This window comes from Camelina sativa, chromosome 20 (genome assembly GCF_000633955.1).
Source record: "Camelina sativa cultivar DH55 chromosome 20, Cs, whole genome shotgun sequence".
Taxonomy (NCBI): domain Eukaryota; kingdom Viridiplantae; phylum Streptophyta; class Magnoliopsida; order Brassicales; family Brassicaceae; genus Camelina; species Camelina sativa.
In genome coordinates, this window is record NC_025704.1 from 166,407 (window position 1) to 187,998 (window position 21,592).

General features: G+C 38.5%; 4 protein-coding genes and 1 long non-coding RNA gene across 5 annotated transcripts; 4 read left to right on the forward strand and 1 right to left on the reverse strand.

Moving 5' to 3' along the window:
• On the forward strand, positions 2,008–4,230 carry LOC104768283. Its single transcript, XR_764227.2, has 4 exons — positions 2,008–2,258; positions 2,571–2,813; positions 2,966–3,034; positions 3,250–4,230. It is a non-coding gene; the product is annotated as an uncharacterized LOC104768283 (long non-coding RNA).
• Positions 9,293–13,176, forward strand: LOC104768287 (F-box/LRR-repeat protein 3). The gene is made up of 8 exons (XM_010492214.2): positions 9,293–10,076; positions 10,440–10,565; positions 10,981–11,085; positions 11,241–11,637; positions 11,720–11,849; positions 11,931–12,225; positions 12,310–12,561; positions 12,749–13,176. The coding sequence occupies exons 1-8, from the start codon at positions 9,429–9,431 to the stop codon at positions 12,800–12,802; spliced, it is 2,007 nt and encodes a 668-aa protein (XP_010490516.1). The 5' UTR covers positions 9,293–9,428; the 3' UTR covers positions 12,803–13,176.
• Positions 14,400–16,618, forward strand: LOC104768289. The gene has a single exon (XM_010492216.2). It carries the CDS (start codon positions 14,864–14,866, stop codon positions 16,406–16,408), a length of 1,545 nt encoding a protein of 514 aa, XP_010490518.1. The 5' UTR covers positions 14,400–14,863; the 3' UTR covers positions 16,409–16,618.
• On the forward strand, positions 16,728–19,501 carry LOC104768288 (probable protein phosphatase 2C 65). The gene is made up of 6 exons (XM_010492215.2): positions 16,728–16,837; positions 17,103–17,962; positions 18,097–18,399; positions 18,492–18,606; positions 18,730–18,953; positions 19,036–19,501. Exons 2-6 carry the CDS (start codon positions 17,759–17,761, stop codon positions 19,333–19,335), a joined length of 1,146 nt encoding a protein of 381 aa, XP_010490517.1. The 5' UTR covers positions 16,728–16,837; positions 17,103–17,758; the 3' UTR covers positions 19,336–19,501.
• LOC104768290 (F-box protein SKIP23-like) lies at positions 19,599–21,550 on the reverse strand. Its single transcript, XM_010492218.2, has one exon. The coding sequence runs from the start codon at positions 20,484–20,486 to the stop codon at positions 19,728–19,730; it is 759 nt and encodes a 252-aa protein (XP_010490520.1). The 5' UTR covers positions 20,487–21,550; the 3' UTR covers positions 19,599–19,727.

The window sequence follows — 21,592 nt, forward strand, 5'->3', positions numbered from 1 at the left end:
TTCATTGATTTGAGCATACACCTTACATTAGATATATATACTACTCCCTTCATGGTTTTGTAATATTCAAAAGACCCATTAACACTTATGGGCTAACCAAACATAAAAGCCCAAAACTTTTAATACACAAGAGTCTCTTTCTTCTTCCTTCCTTCCTCTTCTTCTACCTCTCCGACGATTCTCTTCTTCTTCTTTATCAATCTTCTTCACTTCTTTCACCAATTTAAATATTAATCATAGATTTGATTCCAACACTCCCTCTCAAATCTTATGATTAATCTCCAAATTAGAATTAAGAAATTTAACCTTTATCTCTTCTTGATTTTTCCGATTGATTCCATTTTGAGTTTTAGAAACTCTCTTCACGACATCAGCGTAGCTCACCGGTATGTTTTCTTTCTCCCTCATCACCTTAATTTCTTCTTGCTGTTTCATATTCATCGAAGTTGTGCCACTCTCAGATTTAGCCTTGATCTTGTTTTCCCTTTGTTGCGTTTCACCTTCCTTAAATTGATCTGTCTTCTTTGATCCCAGATTTTGTTCTGCATGTGAGGCTAGTGCAGATTCTCTTTCTGTGTAAGCCTTTGGATTTTGTATCACTCCAAGTTTCAATCGGAGTTCTTCAAATCTTTTTGTTCCGAGAGGCTTTGTGAGGATGTCAGCCGTTTGTTCTTCACCGCTACAATACCGTAAGTTAATCACTCCTTCTTTCTCAGCTTCACGAACCACATGATAACGAATCTGAATATGCTTGGTTCTTTTGTGTTGGACTGGATTTCTCCCAATTGCTATGGCGGAAGTGTTATCACAATAGATTGGGACACTCTTGGAGGTGTTAACCTTTAATTCACCGAGCAAAAGCTTCAACCAAACAACATGATTTGTTGCAGAGCTTAATGCCATATATTCAGCTTCAGCTGTGGACTGAGCGATTGTATCTTGTTTTTGAGTTTGCCACGTAAACATTGCGCTACCCAACGTGAAGCACATTCCACTAGTACTTCGCATATCCTCCTTGTAACCTGCCCAGTCTGAATCAGAGTATCCAACAAGCTCCACTTGCCTTGATCCCTGAAAGTTTAGTCCATAATCGATGGTTCCTTTCACATACCTTAACACTCTCTTTGCCTCTTGCAGGTCAATTTCCCTTGGCTTAGCAAGACTTCTGGATAGATAAGATGCTGCAAACGCAAGATCCGGTCTGGTTGCAGCCAGATACAACAACCCTCCTATCATACTCCGATATATCCTTGGATTTGTAAGTTCCTCACTTTCTTCTTCTCTTTTACCAGATGGCATAAGTGGAGTACTCACACTGTTGCATTCTCCCATTCCAAATTTTTCTAGGAGTTGTTGAGCATACTTTCTTTGACTCAAAAAGATTCATTCTTCTGTATAGGATATCTCAAATCCAAGAAAGTATCTCAGCCTTCCTAGGTCAGTCATCACAAAGTTCTTTTTCAGATTTTCTTTGAATTCACTAATCATATTCTCTTCACTTCCAGTGATGATTAGATCATCGACAAATAGGCTGATCACCATAATCTCACCCTTGCATTCTAGAGTATACATAGCTGCATCACAGTCACTTTTCTTGCACCCCTGAGACATGAAGTAAGAGTCAATTTTGCTGTACCAAGCTCTTGGTGCTTGTTTTAATCCGTATAGTGCTTTCTTGAGTTTATAGACCATATTCTCTGCTTCCTCTACTTCAAAACCAGGTGGTTGCTCCACATAAACTTCCTCTGTAATTTCTCCATTTAGAAATGCTGATTTTACATCCATTTGATGTAGATTCCATTTATTTTGAGCAGCTAGGGTAATCACTGTTCGAATTGTGTCATGTCTGGAGACAGGAGCAAAAGTCTCACCATAATCTTCTCCATAGGTTTGAGTAAACCCTCTAGCCACTAACCTTGCCTTTAGCTTTTGGATTTCACCACACTCATCTGTTTTCACTTTATATATCCATTTCACAGATATAACTTTCTTGTCAGCAGGTCTCCTTACCAATTCCCAAGTCTCATTCTTATTTATGATGTAAATTTCATCACCCATTGCCCCCCTCCATTCATTGAAGTTTATAGCCTCTTCAAAAGTGGCTGGTTCCACCCAAGTGAGGTAACAAGCCTCTTCCACTTGGTTTGCTTCACCCTCTTGTCTTTCCACTTCATGATATATTTCACTTAACTTTTTGACTTTATGAATTTGTCGAGATGAACTACCTGCTGCAGATTCACTTTCGCTTAATTGAAAAGGTATGGGGCTGACTTGTTGTCTTTCATCTCTGGTGTTTGATCTAGTTGTTGGACTTGCATCATTTCCTTGTTGCATTTCATTACAAGGTCTTTCAGAAAATCTTGCATCACTTTGGGGAATCTCAGTTTGATTCTCAACCACCTCCTGAGTCTCCCAATTCCAACTTTTATGTTCTTCAAAAACAACGTCTCTTGACACCTCAATCCTTTGTGTGTTTAGTAAATAAACTCGGTAGCCTTTGCTTACAGTACTATAGCCCATAAATACTGCCTTTTCTGACCTATCATCCAACTTCCTTCTTCGTGCTGCAGGAATCAAAACATGACATATGCACCCGAATATCTTGAGGTGTCCTATTGATGGTTTGTGTCCACACCAGACCTCCAAAGGTGTTTTTTGATTCAATGCTTTGGTGGGAAGTCTGTTTTGGAGGTAAGTGGCTGTGAAGATAGCTTCTGCCCAGAATTTGTCTGGCATTCTCTTATTCTTTAACATACTTCTTGCCATGTCCAGTAGAGTTCTGTTTCTACGCTCAGCAACTCCATTCTGCTGAGGTGAGTATGCCACCATGAACTGTCTTTCTATCCCATTTTCTTCCAAAAACCTTGAGAACTGTTCAGACTTAAACTCACCTCCTCTATCTGACCTGATTTTCTTGATTCTTTTTCCTGTTTGTTTCTCAACCAAGCTTTTAAATTTCTTGAAGGTGGCAAACGTCTCTGACTTCATTTTCAGAAAATACACCCACAACATGTGCGAGTAATCATCTGTGAAGGTAAGAATATACACACTCCCACTACACGATGGTGTTTGCATAGGTCCACATATATCAGTGTGGATCAGTTCCAAGATATCCTTACTCTTGGATTCTGAAACTTTTGGGAATTCTTCTCTGCATTGCTTCCCTTTCACACATGCTTCACACACTTCATGGCTTACTTTAAACTTAGGGAGTCCTTTCACCATCTCAATTGTTTGCAACATCTGCAGGTTGTGGAATCCTGAGTGTCCAAGTCTTTTGTGCCACAACTCAGACAAGTTTTCTGCTTTGGCCATTCTTACACTTTCTTCTGCTAACTGCATACGCAACAGGTAAGCATTTCTTACCATCTCTACTTCAGCAATCTTATCCCCTCGTTCATTGTGAATGATGCATTTGTTATCAACAAACAAAACCTGATAGCCATTTCTTGTCATCTGTGGAACACTCAACAAGTTTTTATCTATCTCTGGAACAAGAAAAACATCCTTGATAACTCTTACTCCCTTCTTGATCATTACTTCTATGTTCCCTTTTCCTGTAGTCATCAGCCTAGCACCATTTCCAATTCTGATGGGCACTTGAACAGATCTGTCAATTGTAGTGAATAATTTTTCCTCTTTGGTCATATGGTTGGTTGCACCACTGTCTATCAGCCACGTTTCATCACTGCTTGTTTGTTCTACAACATGCGCAGCATTGAACAGACATTTTCCATCTTCTGACTTTTGTTGTGTTTGCTTAACTTGTTTCGGTTTGCTTCTACATTCTTTCGCAAAGTGCCCTGTTTTTCCACAAGCAAAACAGCCTTTCCTTGGTCTAAATTGCTTGAAGGTGAAACGAGAATCATACCTTTGTGTAAGATAACAATCTTCTTCATAGTGATTGTGTTTGTTGCATATCCTACAATACATCATCTTCTCAATCTTCTTGCCTGGCATTACAACCACGATTCTTTGAGCAGGAGCTTCAGATTTCAAGACCCCAAGATCGACGTAGCTCTGATACCATGTTCATTTATTAGGTTTAGCCGCTTATCACTCTCAAAAAGCTTAAACCACTTTTTCATTGATTTGAGCATACACCTTACATTAGATATATATACTACTCCCTTCATGGTTTTGTAATATTCAAAAGACCCATTAACACTTATGGGCTAACCAAACATAAAAGCCCAAAACTTTTAATACACAAGAGTCTCTTTCTTCTTCCTTCCTTCCTCTTCTTCTACCTCTCCGACGATTCTCTTCTTCTTCTTTATCAATCTTCTTCACTTCTTTCACCAATTTAAATATTAATCATAGATTTGATTCCAACCGAACCAAGGGAAAGAGAGTCCATCAGAAACCGGGTCAGCAAATCCAATAACAGCATCAGTCGAGTCACTTCCTACACAAAATGGACTTGTTGGTGTTCAGGTTTCACCTTCAGAGGAAGCATTAACCAACGAAACGCTTTTCCCTTCAAGCATAGCAGAAACAGAAGCTCTTCATGCACCACACCAGGAAACTTTCACATCATTAAATGATCATATCTCTGAGTCTGTTCTTTCCATGGATCTGACTGATGGAGAAGATTGCTTGGACGTGTCCCCTGAATCCATGCTTCCCTTCTCCATGACCTTCGATGAAACACCGCAGGTAGATCCAGAGATAACACCTCCGCTTCCGCCTCTTCCTCCGACACAATGGTGGATAGGGAAGCTGGTTGAATCAACCGAAATGCCATCACTTGCAGGTAGTGGAAACAATAGTTTCTACATTCATAGGGATGAAAACACACAGAACGGATCAGTTCAAGCGACCGAGGGGCACAGTATCTATCAGAAGCGTCGACTACAGATGGTGAAAACCACAATTCTCATGTATATAGAGAAGATTGTAGAGTGGAAGGCGTGTCAACTTGTGTAGAAAATAATCTGAATGAACCATCTAAAGCAGCTGAGGAACAGTCTCCTTCAGCAATCAGTGGAACAAGCGGCAACTATATGCATAATGATGAAAGTACACTGAAGTGTGTGAATAAAACAGTGGAGTCACCACTTGCAGAGGAAGTATCATTAGAAGCTGACTGGAGAGCTGAAGCAATGGCACTCGAATGGTTTAGTCAGAACTTAAGAGAGCATAGCAATCCTCACCCTGCAAAGTTAGAAGAGGAACCTCAGGTTGATCGTTCACAGTTACCATGCTTGTTATTGGCATGGACAGAAGCATGGTAATTACTTTTAAATAATAGTTACTAGTCTACGGGGTTAGTAGTACTTAAATGGGCTCATTCTCTTACGCTGATCATGGAACTCAATTGTACAGTTGAGGAAAGTATCTGAACAGAAGAGGACACAAGTTGGAGCTAGAGCGGACGAGAATGATTCACTATTGCAGATCATAAAGAGCAAGGTCAGCTCATAGTAATTCATATATATTTTCCTATGATGTATGTAAAGCCACCGACTAATAATAAAATACAATAGCAGTCGTTCAACCTGAGACCAGCGGATGCCTCGGTGAGAGCAAACTTTCAAGTAGCTGTTCCAAAAACCAAGGTAAAGGTCGCTGCGATCCTAGAGAAAGCCAATACTCTTCGCCAGGTCTCTCTCTCTTTCTCTTTCGCTCTCCTTGTTGGTTTAATTTTGAGCACTATTGAGAAAAAAGGTTTATTTGTGAATATATATAATATATAGGCAATGGCGGGAAGTGACGACGAGCATGATTCAGATAGCTGGAGTGAATGAATCTATAGGTGACAAACAGAGAGATACACACGCTCTGTATAGAAGAAGAATTGTTAGCATTTTTTTTCTCACATTTGTCTCCCGTAATGTTTCCTCATTAATTGCTCTCTTCTACACATTTGCCAATTCTTTTTTTTTTTTGAAAAGGAATTCAATTGATGTGAACTTATGAAGGAATACAAGATTAATAAAGAAAAGAGTTTTTTGATAACGTGAAAATTGAAACGTCGACGTTGAGGATGTCTTATATATACCAAATCATTGTATGGATCAGCTTGAAGTCAGCTTGAACTATCCAAGTTGGAAAAAAGGAAAAAAAAAAAAAAATGAAAAATGAGTTGTGATAACTGAGATGTTGAAGTCAAGTGTAAGAGGTTGGTTCAGAAAAGTCAAACTGTAAGAGTTGATTTTTCTAAAGGTACAATTTGACGGAAGTGGTACGGTACACGATCCCAGGAATATTCCGTACGATATCCGGCCTAACAAAGTTGAACCGGTCATGAATCACGCCTCCGAGAGTCGTGATTTCTGTACTTGTCTTTGCCTTATAACGGTGTCATTCGTTCACACGTGTCGTAATACTATGACGACTTTGTTTTCTCGAACTCTGTACGTACGCGAATATATATATCCATTTTCTAACCGGATTGGACTACTTGGTTATGATCTGATAAGGTTAGTTTAGTCATTTCAACAATAGGTGCAGTCCCGAGTCGTCCAAATCCCACCGTCCCTAACCGGCATTTTATACTCTTAAATTCAATTATTTCACAGTATAAATCTAATAAATCATCGTTATTGCTTATATTTTTATTTTTTTCTTGGTTACAGAATCGTTGCTATTGTTTACTATATCGTTCATTAATTGATGATGGTGGTATCCTTCGCGAAAATCTAGACTATATGTTTGTCTTTGTGCCAATTTTGGTTTATATCCACACCTTGTTCTGCCCTCTTTCGTTTCTTTTGGCATGTCTCTAGTTATTGTTTTAGTCGCCGTGTGATAAGATAGGTCAGGTTTCCTCTTACATACGTCTGTTTCAAAACAGAGGAGGCACATTTCTGATGACATTTGTTGATAGAAGATATAATAATTACATATGAATTTTACTTGCATATATATATATATATATGAGACTATACGCGAAATAATAATAATAATTAGAAGGAAAAAAAAAAATCACAAAATGGAAGAGTCGTCTGACTTGGTGAATGGCGATGTGTCGTCAGCAAGTAGCAATATATAACTCTGTCAACTTATTTGATGATTACACGTATACGACTAATGTGGAGCAGAAAAAATATTTAAAGCAAGTGTCACTGTGTGAACACGTATCAAAAACTACTGTAGTAGTATATAGAATGAATAGGATGATTACCTAAAATAGTTTGGTTATAAGTACGGTCACAACCTTGGAGTTTGAAACAATTTATTATTTCGCAGTTTACAAATGGCGACTGTGTTTGTCTTTGGTGCGCACTTGTTGTCCCATATATTACTTATTTGTCAACTTGTCCAATAGAATGAATAATTAAGTATAAATTGACTTTTTTAGTTATTTTGCAAATCCTATTTATAATACATCATAAACCAAATATTAGGTCAGGGACGGGACAGAAGAAAAGCGCACTTATTATGGTAGGGGGTTTTTATTTAAGTCACAAAATAAGGATGTGATAGAAAACAACTTGAGATATCGAATATCTTTAGTGTTAATGGACAATCACTAGTTTTTAAAGTTGGAGGAGACAAGAATAGATACACATTTTGATGACAACTTAAAAGAATTAAAAAAAAAAACATTTATCTATGGAATATTTTCTTGGTCGGCTTGTCAAAATTATATTTTTCTTGACGTCATATATATAAAAATATAAATACTAAAATATATAGATGTATTTCTAGTGTGAATAATATAAATTAGGAGATATCCCGTGCTTGAAACACGGGTCAATATTTTTTAAAAAAATTATAGTATAATAATAAATTTATTGTTATATTTCTTTCAAAAAATTATTTTGTTTGAGATAATATTTTTTCAATTGTTCAATAAATCTATATATGTCTTTTTAATACTAACTATTTTAGAATATTATAATATTTTATTTTCTTATGTATATTACAGTTTTATATTGTTTGTTTGTTGTATTTGATCAATATTTTGTGAAATATGAAGTAGTAATTTTAATATTATAATTATGAGCAAATAAAATTTATTAATTTATCAACTATATAAGTTTAGTTTTACCAACCCGCCAATGTGGAAATTAAAATAAATATTTTTTTCATAGATTGAATAATATATCTTTTACATTTAAAAAAAGAGTAATATATCTTCATTTTAAAAAATTTCAAATCTCAACATATGCAGAAAAAATTCTGCATTTTTATTAATCATAAGTATAATATGAAAATTCTAACTAATTTGTAAATAAAATAAAATAAAGATGATAGGAAAAATCATAATTTGAAGTCTTAATAAAATATATTGTATACTTGAATATAAAATCTTAATTTTGCAATTCTGATTGGTTTATTTTTTTAATATTTAATAATTTTCGTCCATAATTTTATTAGAGAGAGAAAATAATTTTTTTAACTAATAATTATCTGTATTTTTAAAAAATCTTAGATGTTAATTTTTTTAAGTACAAATTAGTTTTGATTTGAATAGATTTTTTTTACTTTTCTAGATTTTTTTATCTCTCAGCGTTTTCTGTATTTTTAATTAGTTATAATTATTTAATTAATTAACTAATTTTAATAAAAAAAATTTTAATGGCAATTAAATGTAATTTTTTACACATTTTAAGGTTAGTTTCATATTTGTACTTCCCAATTAATATAGTAGGATGCTAAAATATATACTATTACGGAGATGGTGTTGGGAAATAAGTAAATTAATTCAAGGGATTGCAGGAGGGATTTAATCAAAATATATAAAAGTGAAATTATGTATATTAATATATACTAGTAAAAATAAAATAAAAAGAAAGAGAGAGATATAAAAAAATAAAAAAAAGGGGGAGATGATGATGATGATAAGAAGAGGGAAGTATCGGTCTCGTACAGTCCGCACTCGAATCTGTCCTTCCTCGCATGCTTACTCCACCATATACTTACTTACCCCATGGCCTAACTTGTTGATTGCGACTTCTCCTTCCCCCTTTTTTTACCTTTTTGCCCTTCTCCGTCCTTCCCCGTACGGTTTCTCTCTAATCTTATTTTTATATTTTTTTTATCTTTTTCCTGAAATTACACATTTACCCTCCCCCTTCTTCCAATTTTCTTTTTTTAAATACAAAGAAGCTGGTCGTTAATGTGAGATGAGACTATTAATTATATCAAGGAAATGTTTCATTGCATGCCAAAAAAAAAAGGTTCAAACGTTCTGTATTTTTATTTTGTTAAAACCTTAAGAAGATATAATAATATTTGAGTGTAAATAAATAAGACGTTGAACAGAAAGGGTAATTAAGTAATCTTGGCAAAATCCTTCCCCTTCAAGGCTCTCTATCTCAAAGTATAATTATTACTGGGATTTTTGCTGTCTATCTATCTCCCAAAGAAAAGAGAAACTGTTTGTTTTATTTAGTAAACTGTGGAAGAAGAGGGTTGAAGGTTTTTCCAAAATCCTTCAGAATTTTTTTTGATTTCTCCCAAAAAAAAAAAAGAGGATGAAGAAGGTAAAGCATCAGCAGATTCAAGCCTTAAAGAAGCCTTTCGATCTTCTCTCGGAAGAGCTGGTGTTCATCATCCTTGACCTCATCTCTCCAAATCCTTCCGATCTCAAATCCTTCTCCCTCACTTGTAAATTCTTCTACCAAGTCGAAGCCAAACACCGCAGATCCCTCAAACCTCTCCGCTCTGACTACCTCCCTCGAATCTTATCCCGTTACCGCAATACCTCCGATCTCGATCTCACTTTCTGCCCTCGCGTCACTGACTACTCCCTCAGCGTCGTCGGCTGCCTCTGCGGCCCTACGCTTCATTCCCTCGACTTATCCCGCTCTGCCTCCTTCTCCGCCGCTGGTCTCCTTCGGCTGGCCGTCAAATGTGTTAATCTTGTGGAGATTGACCTGTCGAACGCCACGGAGATGAGGGACGCGGACGCGGCGGTGTTGGCCGAGGCCAGGAGTCTCCAGATGCTCAAGCTTGGGAGATGCAAGATGCTGACGGATATGGGAATCGGATGTATAGCTGTTGGATGCAAGAGGCTCAGTACGGTCAGCTTGAAATGGTGTGTTGGCGTCGGAGATTTAGGCGTCGCTTTGCTTGCCGTCAAATGCTGTGACATTCGCTCCTTAGACCTCTCCTACTTGCCTGTATGTAATCTCTCTTCCCCTCTCTCTTTCAGTTTCCGTATATATATATATATATATATATATATATGGTAATAAGTCTTTTGAATTGTATAGTAGTCACTGTTTCTAAATTAGGGATTCGATTTTTTCTATTTCTCCCCCCTGCAATTTTGATATCGTCGTCACTCGGATAGATTTGATTTATATACATGGTTTGTTTAATTTTGGTCTTTGAACATATATGTCAGACGCATAATTAAGTGTCATATATATATATTTGGATTTTTGATATTGAAAGAAGAACACTGGATAAGTCAAACCTATTTGGCTTTGGATACTAGTTAACAATTGTGATTCCTTTGTTTCATCATCATATTTCGACAGATCACAGGAAAGTGTTTGCATGATATTCTGAAACTTCAACACCTTGAAGAACTTCTTATAGAAGGATGCTTCGGAGTTGATGATGACAGTCTTAAATCACTCACACATGATTCCAAGTCATTGAAGGTAACCCTCTCCTCCAATAATTCTTCTTTTCGTTGTTATATATACATTATCACATCATCATAGTATTGGAATTGTCTTGAAAGTATCCAAATCACTGTTTAGTTGATAGTTTTAGAGTAGAAAACTTTGTGTTCTCAGTACGTTTCTTCCTGCTGGCTCTGGAAACCTTTTTAACTTTTTTTCTTAAAGAGAATGTATTAACAGGTTTGCTGGACACTTTCGACGTCTCTTTCTTTGTAATATCACTTGGAAATATATTAACGCTATAAACAGGTTATATCCTGTTTCATATTTGCTTTTGACTCTCAGAGTTATTTTATCATTGAATGTCTGATGACTGGAGTTGATCATTCTAACATCCATCTTAAGCCTTAGACATTTGAGTTTTTACTTACCAAAAACCTGTGTTCTGCAGAAGCTTAATGCATCGAGCTGCCAGAATTTAACTCAGAGAGGTTTAACCTCACTTTTAAGCGGGGCAGGATCTCTTCAGCGACTTGATCTAGCACACTGTTCTTCGGTAAGTTCTTGGTTTACTCATACTTTGCTTCCTCAGTTTGTTATGGCCTGTATCGAAGCATTGGCCCAGTCAGCTTAGTTTGCCACTAAAACTGATTAGTATGTTCCAGTTGAGTCTATGATGCCTTCTTATATGAGGTTTGTTTACTGATTTAGGTGATTTCATTGGATTTTGCAAGTAGCTTAAAGAAGGTTTCAGTATTACAGTCAATCAGGCTGGATGGTTGTTCTGTTACATCTGACGGTTTGAAAGCGATAGGCACTTTGTGCAGTTCCCTGAAAGAGGTTAGCCTAAGCAAATGTGTGACCGTAACTGATGAAGGCCTCTCTTCTCTAGTAATGAAACTGAAAGACCTCAAAAAACTTGACATCACTTGTTGCCGGAAACTAAGTGGAGTTTCAATCACCCAAATCGCCAATTCTTGTCCCTTACTTGTCTCTTTGAAGATGGAGTCTTGTTCTCTTGTTTCCAGAGAGGCCTTTTGGTTGATCGGACAGAAGTGTCGGCTACTTGAAGAGCTGGATTTAACTGACAACGAGATTGATGATGAAGGTTTTTTCTTTTCTTCTGATTAATTCTTTGATTTTTGATCTCTGGATTTTGTCTTACCGCGTTTGACTTTCCTCTGATGCAGGACTGAAATCCATATCTAGTTGTCTTAGTCTTACCTCGTTAAAGCTTGGAATTTGTCTTAACATAACAGACAAAGGGCTCTCATATGTTGGGACGTGCTGCTCAAATCTCCGTGAACTTGATCTTTACAGGTTTGTCGCCTAGAAACTTATTTTTTTTTGTAGTGGGTCAAAATAAGATCAAAAATCTCAATCTAGTCCCATCTACTTCAGGTCAGTGGGAATAACAGACATAAGCATCTCCTCGATCGCCCAAGGCTGCATTCATCTCGAAACAATTAACATATCATACTGCCAAGACATCACAGACAAGTCCCTGGTTTCATTGTCCAAATGCACGTTGTTACAAACATTCGAGGGTCGGGGATGTCCTAACATCACGTCCCAAGGACTTGCGGCCATTGCTGTTCGGTGCAAGCGACTTGCCAAGCTTGACTTGAAGAAGTGCCCATCAATCAATGATTCTGGGTTGCTAGCTCTCGCTCACTTCTCACAGAATCTCAAACAGGTAATAAACCGCCGTTCAATTCATAATTTACAGCTGAAACAGTAGAATAGATCGATGATCTCTGACTGCGGAAACATGTTGCAGATAAACGTGTCGGACACAGCGGTGACTGACGTGGGACTTATCTCCCTAGCCAACATAGGGTGTTTACAGAACATAGCGGTGGTGAACTCGAGTGGTTTAAGCCCGAGCGGAGTAGCAGCAGCCTTGCTGGGGTGTGGAGGATTAAGGAAAGCGAAACTCCATGCTTCCCTAAGAACATTCCTTCCTCTGTCTCTAATCCACCACTTGGAAGCTCGTGGTTGTGCTTTCCTCTGGAAAGACAATACACTTCAGGTATTTTATTTAACTCTTCTTCTTAAGCTGTGGATAGTACTATACATACAGTATATCTCTACACTAAATAGCTGCAAAAGTAGTTAGCTTTTGTTATGATTAACAAAATTTATAAAAAAAACTAGTACCAATTGAGTCTGACAATCTGGGATTTGTGTATAAATGTAATGATATGATGTGGGAGTAGGCGGAGTTGGATCCTAAGTACTGGAAGTTACAGCTGGAAGATGTTGTGCCTTAAAGCGAGAAACATTCTGAATGGACAAGAGGGTTCCTATGGGAGACAGACAAGCCCATGTTGGGAACGTATAATAGGTGGAACATTTTTGGCTTTTGTGTTGACGGCGCGTGTACCCTACCACCCCAACCTTGCATTATAGAATAGTAGTTCCACATGGTGATGATACCGTTGTAATTTTGGGTTTTTTTTTTTTTTTCTGGGTGCCTAAATTAGCGGACGTAATACAGAGTCACAAGGGATGCCTCTGTTCCTTTTTGACTTTTTCCTCTCTTCGTTTTTTCTATTTTTTTTTTGGATGCGACTTGTGAATGTGTGTGTAATCATATGAGTATGTAATTTAATGCCTTATCAACTTGCCTCGGGAGGGCCTGCTTTTCCACGTTAGAAAAATTCGCGTTATGCGATAAAGACCGTGACTCAGTGGGACATGCGCACTGGTCCACTCCAGGCTCTCACCACCTGTTCTCAACCAAGAACAAACAAAAAAAGCGACTCGGTGTGACAGCTCAAACAACCCCTCCTTCATTGCAATAACGGCTAGTGCCCCGTTCGGTGCGCCCAGGACTTTTATTTTCTTACACCCAAAGTGCCCTCTTCTTCATAATTACCTTTTTTCTTTTATTAAAAAAACTGATTTTGTTTTTGTGTATAGAACAAACACATGTAGTCCAAGAAGTACCACCGGCAAATGATGAGATCAAATTTGGTTTGCCTGAGAAAAAAAAATAATAATAAACCAAATGATTACTTCCCTAATCAACCTGCTTCTTTTTCTTTTCCCTTTTAACAATTGTTTAATTGGCCTGATTTACAACATTATGGATCCGCCCATAATTAAAACAGAAAATTCATTAATTTATAATTTAATGCATCCAAAAAAATATCATTAAGTCGAATATATATCACCTTCTCTCCATTATGGCTCAAACCAATATAATCATAATACAATTGGTTACATGTGATTTTGCACCCTTCTTTTTGTTCCAAAGGCTTATTCTCACCATTGAGATAGAAATATAATAATGTCAAGTGCAAGAGAGATTAACGAGAAAGACTGATCCCCCATATACGGTCAACCATTCATCTTCACATATATAAAATCATAGCGTTAATATATACTACTACTGTACTACAAAAAAACAAAATAATACTAGTAGAGTATATAACTAGTTATAACAGCAATGTAGTATTACTAATGGGGGCGCTACCATTCAAAGCCTAAATGATGATTTAAGTTAGTTAGTTCATCAGTCATGACTCATAACAACAAGATTTAATATTACGTCTAAATTGAGTATAGTTTTGATTTATTGCTTTAGTTTACATTGGATCCACCAAACTTTAACTTTAGATTTTTCTAGGTTAAAGAAATCAGACAATTAATGATGAAAGGAAAGGATCGAACAAATAATAGTAATGAGAGTCAAAGAAACACTTAAAAAACTCACTCTAAAATTACGATACTAGACCTCCTCCATTAAATTAATTGCTAATGATTAGTTTAGAGAGATTAAAAATAAGTCAGCGTGGCAATTCCGAAAATAAAGAAGAAAAACATGTCCTTAAAACACATCTTCTTTTCCGCTGTAAGGAACCGCGTTTTGAGAGAAGAGAAAGAAACGCTTTTGCTCACTTTTATTAGTATTATCTTCTCTCTCTCTCTCTTCTTTGCTTCCCTGAGTCGAGATTCTCCCTATATGTATCTCTCTCTTTCCTCCTCCACCGTATAGTCGCCGGAAAAAAAACTCCAAACCGTCTCTTTGTTTCCTAAAAACATCCCGCGAAGTATGCGCTTCTTTTGCCGTTATCCACCAACTAGTTTTTCGATCTGCAATATTTATAGTCTATTCCCAACCCTAATCGGAGCAAATCACACCTCTGCTCGTTTCTCTTCTCGTTAGTCCTCCTCCTCCTCTTCCACGGATTTAGGGCTTCATTTTTAATTTTAATTTTAATTTTTCTTCCTCCAAAACAAACAAACCGAGAGCTATTCTTTCGTTCTTTTTTCTCTTCTCTCTGTGTGAATTTTAATTTGTAAAGTAGTTTTCTAGTGAGAGAGATATGATGGAGAATTCCATGGGGAAGCCAAGCTTCCTCCGGAATATAATGGTTCGTGTGCTTCTCTTCGGTGTTCTTATCATCCTTGTTCGTTTTGCTTATGTTGTCACCATCACCGGCGAATCATGCAATCGCGGCGATTTCTGCTTCTTCTCTCTCCCCGACAACCTCAACTTTGTCATCTCCGGTGCTTCCTCCGGCGTTTCTCCTATCGACGTCGTCAGATCTGCCTCCCCTGGCGATGATGATCTTCACACCAGCAGGGATTGGATCAGCTCCGTCCGTTTTCACTCCTCCATCTTTCAGGATCTGATCGCCGACGGTTACCTCTCCCCGGAATCGAAGACGCTTTGTGTTGAAACCGCGTTTGGCCAGGAGGTTCACTCCCTCAGAGAGATTGGTGTCAAAAACTCCGTTGGAATCTCTAAGAAAGCTTTTAGGCCGTTGGTGGTGAGAGGCGAGGGCCACGCTATTCCCTTTGAGGATAACGCCTTCGATTTCGTCTTCTCCGGAGGTGGCCGACTCGGGAAGTCGTTGAAGCAGTTGGAATTCGCTGATGAGATTACTCGGACGCTGAAACCCCAAGGGTTCGCGGTGGTTCATGTTGGAGCTACGGATACGTACAGTTTCAATTCATTCCTTGATTTGTTCAATTCTTGCAGATTGGTCAAGATGCGTGATATTGATGGTTTTGATTCTTCGATGCCTCATATTAGAGAGTTTGTTATTCAGAAATACTCTGATGTTATTGATGCTCATCATCCTCACTCCGGTGGTGGTAAGTGCTGGATTCCTGGTTACAAAAGAGATTTGATTCGGGATGCTGAGCCAATCATTCAAGAGGAGCCTCTTAAGCCTTGGATTACTCTTAAGAAGAACATCAAGAATATTAAATACGTGCCTTCCATGGTAGATATACGTTTCAAGAGTAGATACGTTTACGTTGATGTTGGTGCTCGAAGTTATGGTTCCAGTATTGGGAGTTGGTTCAAGAAAGAGTACCCTAAGCAGAACAAGACTTTCGATGTTTTCGCCATTGAGGCTGACAAGGCCTTTCACGAGGAGTATAAGATTAAGAAAAAAGTGAACCTTTTGCCGTATGCAGCGTGGGTGAAGAACGAGACATTGTCGTTTGAGATCAATCACGATCCTGGAAAGGAAGTGGAAGCTAAAGCCAAGGGCAGGGGAATGGGCAGAATCCAGCCGGTTAGAAAGTCTTCCTCCAGCTCAGGGGGTGACTTAGCTGGTGAGGTCAACTTGATTCAAGGGTTTGATTTTGCTGACTGGTTGAAGAACAATGTCAGAGAGAGGGACTTTGTTGTGATGAAGATGGATGTTGAAGGAACCGAATTCGACCTGATCCCGAGGTTAATCAAGACTGGAGCTATTTGTCTAATCGATGAGCTCTTCCTTGAATGCCATTACAACAGGTGGCAGAGATGCTGTCCGGGTCAAAGGAGCCAAAAGTACAACAAGACCTATAACCAATGCCTTGAGCTCTTTACTTCGCTCAGACAAAGAGGGGTGCTTGTCCATCAATGGTGGTAATGCTTTTAGGACGCTGCATAATCTCTTTCTTTTTATGCTTGGGTGAATCTCGTTTCACCAATCTATAAAAATGTACTTTTACTTTCTTCTTCTAGAAATATAAAGCGGATATTATAGGTTTCTATTAAACAAATACTCTCTGTCTGTGCTGGAAAATTCCCTTTTACTGTAAGAAGTTTAGCTTGAAATGGAAATTTGAGTTTCTTTTTACTGTCAATCTTCTTCAATTTTCTTGCTTCTGGTTGTTCTCTGCATCCAAAGTTTTGTAAGGATTTCGGCTTTCCTTATCTATATATATGGAGGAAGAACCCAAGTTTGTTTGTGTTTGTTTTCTGGATTTTAAGATATTGTACCCTGGAAGAATGTTTCAAAGTGATCTTGTACTGAGTCCAAGCCTATAGATGGAGCAATGCAAATGCCTTGAACCAGGTATGTTCGTCTTGCCATTTTCTCTCCATCAATACCGTTTTCTCAGATGGATTTTCTGCTAGACTTGCTCTTTTTGAACTTTGAAGACTATGGTATATTTAAGAAAATACTGTAGTAGTGGTTTTGAGAAGTTATCTTGCTTATAAGTTTTTAAACTTTGTTAAGAGCGATCAATTCTTTTTGTATACTTGATATGAGAAATGAGAAGTTAACAAGAAACAGCCAATTGTTTATTTTAGTTTTGGTCCTTTCTCCTGTTCTTTAGTGTTGGTTACCAAAAGCGAGGCTATGATTTGGTGAGGGAGAAGTTGTTGTTTTACTTTATTTGCTGTGGATTGTAACAAAGAGATAAAGGAGGAAAATCTCTTAAATCCAGGTAATTTTTTTATTGGTAGTCTTTAGTATCCAATTATGGATTATACTCATCTAGATTTTCATCTATATTTAGACAAAGAAAATAATAAACATATCTTTCTCCATCCCTGATCTTTCTCTCTCTTTCTCTCTCTCTCTCTCTCTCTCTACAGTTTTTCTTGTTCATCTTGACAAAAACCCTTTGACCTTTCCATTATAATTTTCAATTTAAGCTTCAACAGGAGACAAATGCCATTTTGTATTATTGTAATGTGTTGTTTGATCTAGCAATAATTCTTCTCATGAGCTTTTATTCATGCTTGTCTGCTATAGTTTCCCTTCTTTATCCTTCTCTCCTCCTCCTTTGACTCCTTTCCTCGATAAGGCCTCACAAGGCGATCCCATGGAAAGTTTATTTTTCTGCAACTATCTGGTTGTTTCATTTCTGCCCTGCTCCTCTCCCTTCAATTACTTCTTCCAAAGGACCTAACCTCACGTTTGTGTTTCCAGCAATTTCCTGTTTGATTTGCCTTGTTTCTTGTTGCGTACCAGTCTCTTGCAGTCTAAATGGGGGTCTGTTGTAGCAAGGGCACAGGGATAGTTGTGGAGAATGGCACGGATGATAATAATCAATATGGAGATGGGGAGGCTGAGGTTAGGGATACATATGATGGAGCCATTATAAGGTCGCGTGGATCATCCAAACATGTTTCCATGGCAATCAAACAAGGAAAAAAAGGGATAAATCAAGACGCCATGACAGTCTGGGAGGTAACACTTTGTTTCCTGTGGCCATTACTGCTTTGTTTTCTTAATTTTCTGCTATTACATGGGATTATACATTTTGATGCTGCCTCTCTTAAGACAATGACCAATTCATATCTGCATCTTGAACTTTGCTGCAGAAATTTGGTGGGGAGGAAGATATGATCTTTTGCGGTGTATTTGACGGTCACGGTCCCATGGGTCACAAGATTTCTCGTCAAGTATGTGAAAATTTACCTTCAAGGGTTCATTCGAAAATTAGATCTTCCAAAACTGGTGGTGAAAACATAGAGAATAATAGTTCACAGAGTCAGGAGGAACTCTTCCGTGAATTTGAGGACATTCTAGTGACATTTTTCAAGCAAGTAGACAGCGAACTTGGTCTTAACTCTCCATATGATAGTTTTTGCAGTGGTACAACTGCTGTCACCGTCTTTAAGCAGGTAAAATCAGCAGTCTCTTAAGCTTTATTATTAGTTCTTCAAGACGGTTGGTCAAAAAGGGATTGAAAGATTTTTTTGTCAAACATTTGCACGGTGACTGTTTGATGATCGCCAATTTGGGAGATTCACGAGCTGTTCTTGGCACCCGAAGCAAGAACAGTTTCAAAGCCGTCCAGCTCACGGTTGATCTGAAACCATGTGTCCAACGTCAGTATTTTCTCCTTTTCCTTTGACTTTAGAATTTTTTTGGGGTCAACAACTTTAGACTTGATGCCTCTTTAGAAGTAGTTGGTTTTCCTGAAGAAGTTTCATTTTTATTTCTTTTAACAGGCGAAGCAGAGAGAATAGTGTCATGTAAGGGAAGGGTGTTTGCTATGGAGGAGGAACCCGATGTTTATAGAGTGTGGATGCCTGATGATGATTGCCCGGGGCTAGCAATGTCAAGGGCTTTTGGTGATTTCTGCCTCAAAGACTATGGACTTGTTTGTATTCCTGAGGTCTTTTGCAGAAAAGTTGGTAGAGAAGACGAGTTTGTGGTTCTAGCTACCGATGGGGTAAACATCTTCTAGTATAGCTTTCAGTCTTGTAACAAATGCATTCCATGCTAAAAGGTTTATGTTTGTATTGGTGGAACAGATTTGGGATGTTTTGTCAAACGAAGAAGTGGTGAAAATTGTAGGTTCTTGTAAGGACCGGTCAACGGCAGCTGAGACGTTGGTTCAGCGAGCTGCTCGGACTTGGAGAACAAAGTTTCCAGCCTCTAAAGCTGATGACTGTGCAGTGGTGGTGCTTTACCTAAAGCACCGGCCTTACCCAAGAGAAGGAAACGTGAGCAGAGCAATGTCGAGTATTTCCTGGAGATCAAGTAAGAGCAATAACGAGTGTTATGGAGTCGCACCATGGTCACAGATGGGTCCATCTCAGAGGGTTTCATAATAGGACCATTGTATTTGTTGTTTCTAATTGTTTAGTAAAATCTGAACCTGTTGAGTAAGTCGATGCTGCTCAACATCAACTTTGTGCGTTAAAAAACAAAAAAAAAAAAAATGGATTCGAGTCCTAATGGATAAGGCGTTTGACTTCTAATCAAACGATATGGGTTCGAGTCCCACCGGGTGTGTTAGTGAAATTTTGCTGAAGTTGACGAAAACAAATTAGAATTCTTGCTTATAGTTTTCTAAATCGTCAAGTAGAGGAAATAAATTGCAAAGAAAATAACATGGTCTACTCTAGAGTTATAGAATATTGGTGGTTACTATTCACACAAATGACTAAACTCAAAACATTGATGATGTAACTCAGGAAACCAAAATGAAGTATTGACTTCACTAATCCAAATACTTCTTGTTTTGAGACCTTCGACGAGCTGACCTTCTTACTGGCACCAGTCCAACACTTGGTCTCTTCTTCTCAGGTGGTATAGGACTTGGTATCTTCTCAGGTGGTATAGGACTTGGTATCTTATCAATAATCCAGGAAGGCGGAGGCCAAAACAGGTTGGCATATTGAGGGTGTTGGCGCACCAGCTTCATTTTCTGAGACCTAAAATCACACACTGCCACATCCTTATCTCCAATACTGCCAAGGTCTGTCCCATTAAAGATGAAACCGTGGAAGAAGACACTAGCTCCATAAAGAGGTAAAGTATCAGAAGCAGAAGCGGAAAATGTGGAACTATCAGCAAGGAACAACATTCTATCCCCAAGATCCTTAACCTGAACCCAACTCTGGTCTCTTTGCACAAATCTGAAGACTCTTATCTTGAGGGTTATATCAGTAGTTGCAATGGCATTACCGTGATCCTCGACATCATCATACTCGAAGTCCGAAAGGTCATCCAAATCAAGTTGCCTGCTTATCATATCAACCAACAACATATCACCACCAGAGGAGGATTCAATAAGAAACTTCTTGTCACCGTCACCGTCGTAGGCGTCGCCAAACACAGGATTTGCTGCCAATGTCAATCTCAGAGAAGAGAGATGTAGAGAGAAAGTCCTCCCATTTTTCTCGACGGCAAAGAAGCAGCCATTGAACAGGATCACATCGCAAAAATGACAAGAAGAAGGCTGGCATGTCGTCGTCATTGATCACATTCCATGATTGATCCCAAGAAGTAAACACAAGTAACTTGCCAGAACGGAGAATCGTAAGCAACACAAACTTAGACGACTCCACATCATCACTATCATATTCAAGATACTTGACAAGAGTTTTCTGAGGTTCTTTAAGGGCATCATCGACGCAATCATCGAGCACGAATTCACGACCCAATTCGCGAACACTGAACTTAGTCATATCAAGGAGGCAAGTGAAATGGGGGAGGAAAGACAATTGTGTCACTTCCACACCAAAATAAACTTGTGTCAGGATTATCAGTAAGCGGACGGATGAGATGCAACTTACAAGGACGATAAGGATGTTGCTCGACTTTGACCAGCCATCCACCAATCGAATCCTCCTCCGCCTCTGATTCATGTTCATGACAGAGAGGCTTGATAAGTAAGATAATCCGCTGTGAGAGGCGGAGGAAGCCTGAAGATGAGGAGGAGGAATCAGGGAAGACGCTGTGGGGGAGGCTCGGAAGGTGATGTGAGGGGAGAAGCGATTTGGGCTTGGCGGCGGCGGACCGCTATGAAGAGCATACGGCACGGAATTGGAGGAGATGGAAAGAATTGAGAGATTTCGAAATCAGCTCCAACAGATCCTTTGGAAGCCTTGTCCAATCCACCACGCTCCTTTCCTTAGTCGGCGACATGAACTAAGAGTAACTTAATATCTTTCAACATATGCGAAATGTTGTTGTGGATCCTCTGATTTTGCTGAGCTACAGTGCTCTCCAACGCCTCAGCTCTCGCGACCAATCGCTCCATTCGAATTCTCAACTCTTCTTCAGTCTCCACTCTTGCTTCCCGAGGTTCAGTTTCATGGCATCTCCTTCTTTTCGCCATGGTTCGCCGGAGGTTATGGCCAGCAACGTTGGGGATCTTCTGCTGAAGAAGCACGGCGTACAAAGGTGTGAATTTTTCTCCAAACGCTTAATCACTGATCCTATTTCAAAAGCTTTTTCGAACAAGGGATGGGAAGTAGAACAAGGGATTGAAGAAGAACTGAAGAAGAAGAGCGTTATTAGGGATTTGAACAACGAGGAAACAAAAAAAAAAAAAAAAAAAAAAAAAAAATTTAAAAAGGC

What these genes read in the sequence shown, in the direction of transcription:
- LOC104768287 (XM_010492214.2), top strand. Translation starts at nt 9,429, where the DNA reads ATGAAGAAGGTAAAGCATCAGCAGATTCAAGCCTTAAAGAAGCCTTTC. An exon ending in TAGACCTCTCCTACTTGCCT is followed by an intron (nt 10,077 to 10,439) that starts GTATGTAATCTC and finishes ATATTTCGACAG; the next exon opens with ATCACAGGAAAGTGTTTGCA. An exon ending in ATCTAGCACACTGTTCTTCG is followed by an intron (nt 11,086 to 11,240) that starts GTAAGTTCTTGG and finishes TTACTGATTTAG; the next exon opens with GTGATTTCATTGGATTTTGC.
- LOC104768289 (XM_010492216.2), top strand. Translation starts at nt 14,864, where the DNA reads ATGATGGAGAATTCCATGGGGAAGCCAAGCTTCCTCCGGAATATAATG.
- LOC104768288 (XM_010492215.2), top strand. Translation starts at nt 17,759, where the DNA reads ATGGGGGTCTGTTGTAGCAAGGGCACAGGGATAGTTGTGGAGAATGGC. An exon ending in ACGCCATGACAGTCTGGGAG is followed by an intron (nt 17,963 to 18,096) that starts GTAACACTTTGT and finishes ACTTTGCTGCAG; the next exon opens with AAATTTGGTGGGGAGGAAGA. An exon ending in TGGTTCTAGCTACCGATGGG is followed by an intron (nt 18,954 to 19,035) that starts GTAAACATCTTC and finishes TTGGTGGAACAG; the next exon opens with ATTTGGGATGTTTTGTCAAA.
- LOC104768290 (XM_010492218.2), bottom strand. Translation starts at nt 20,486, where the DNA reads ATGACGACGACATGCCAGCCTTCTTCTTGTCATTTTTGCGATGTGATC.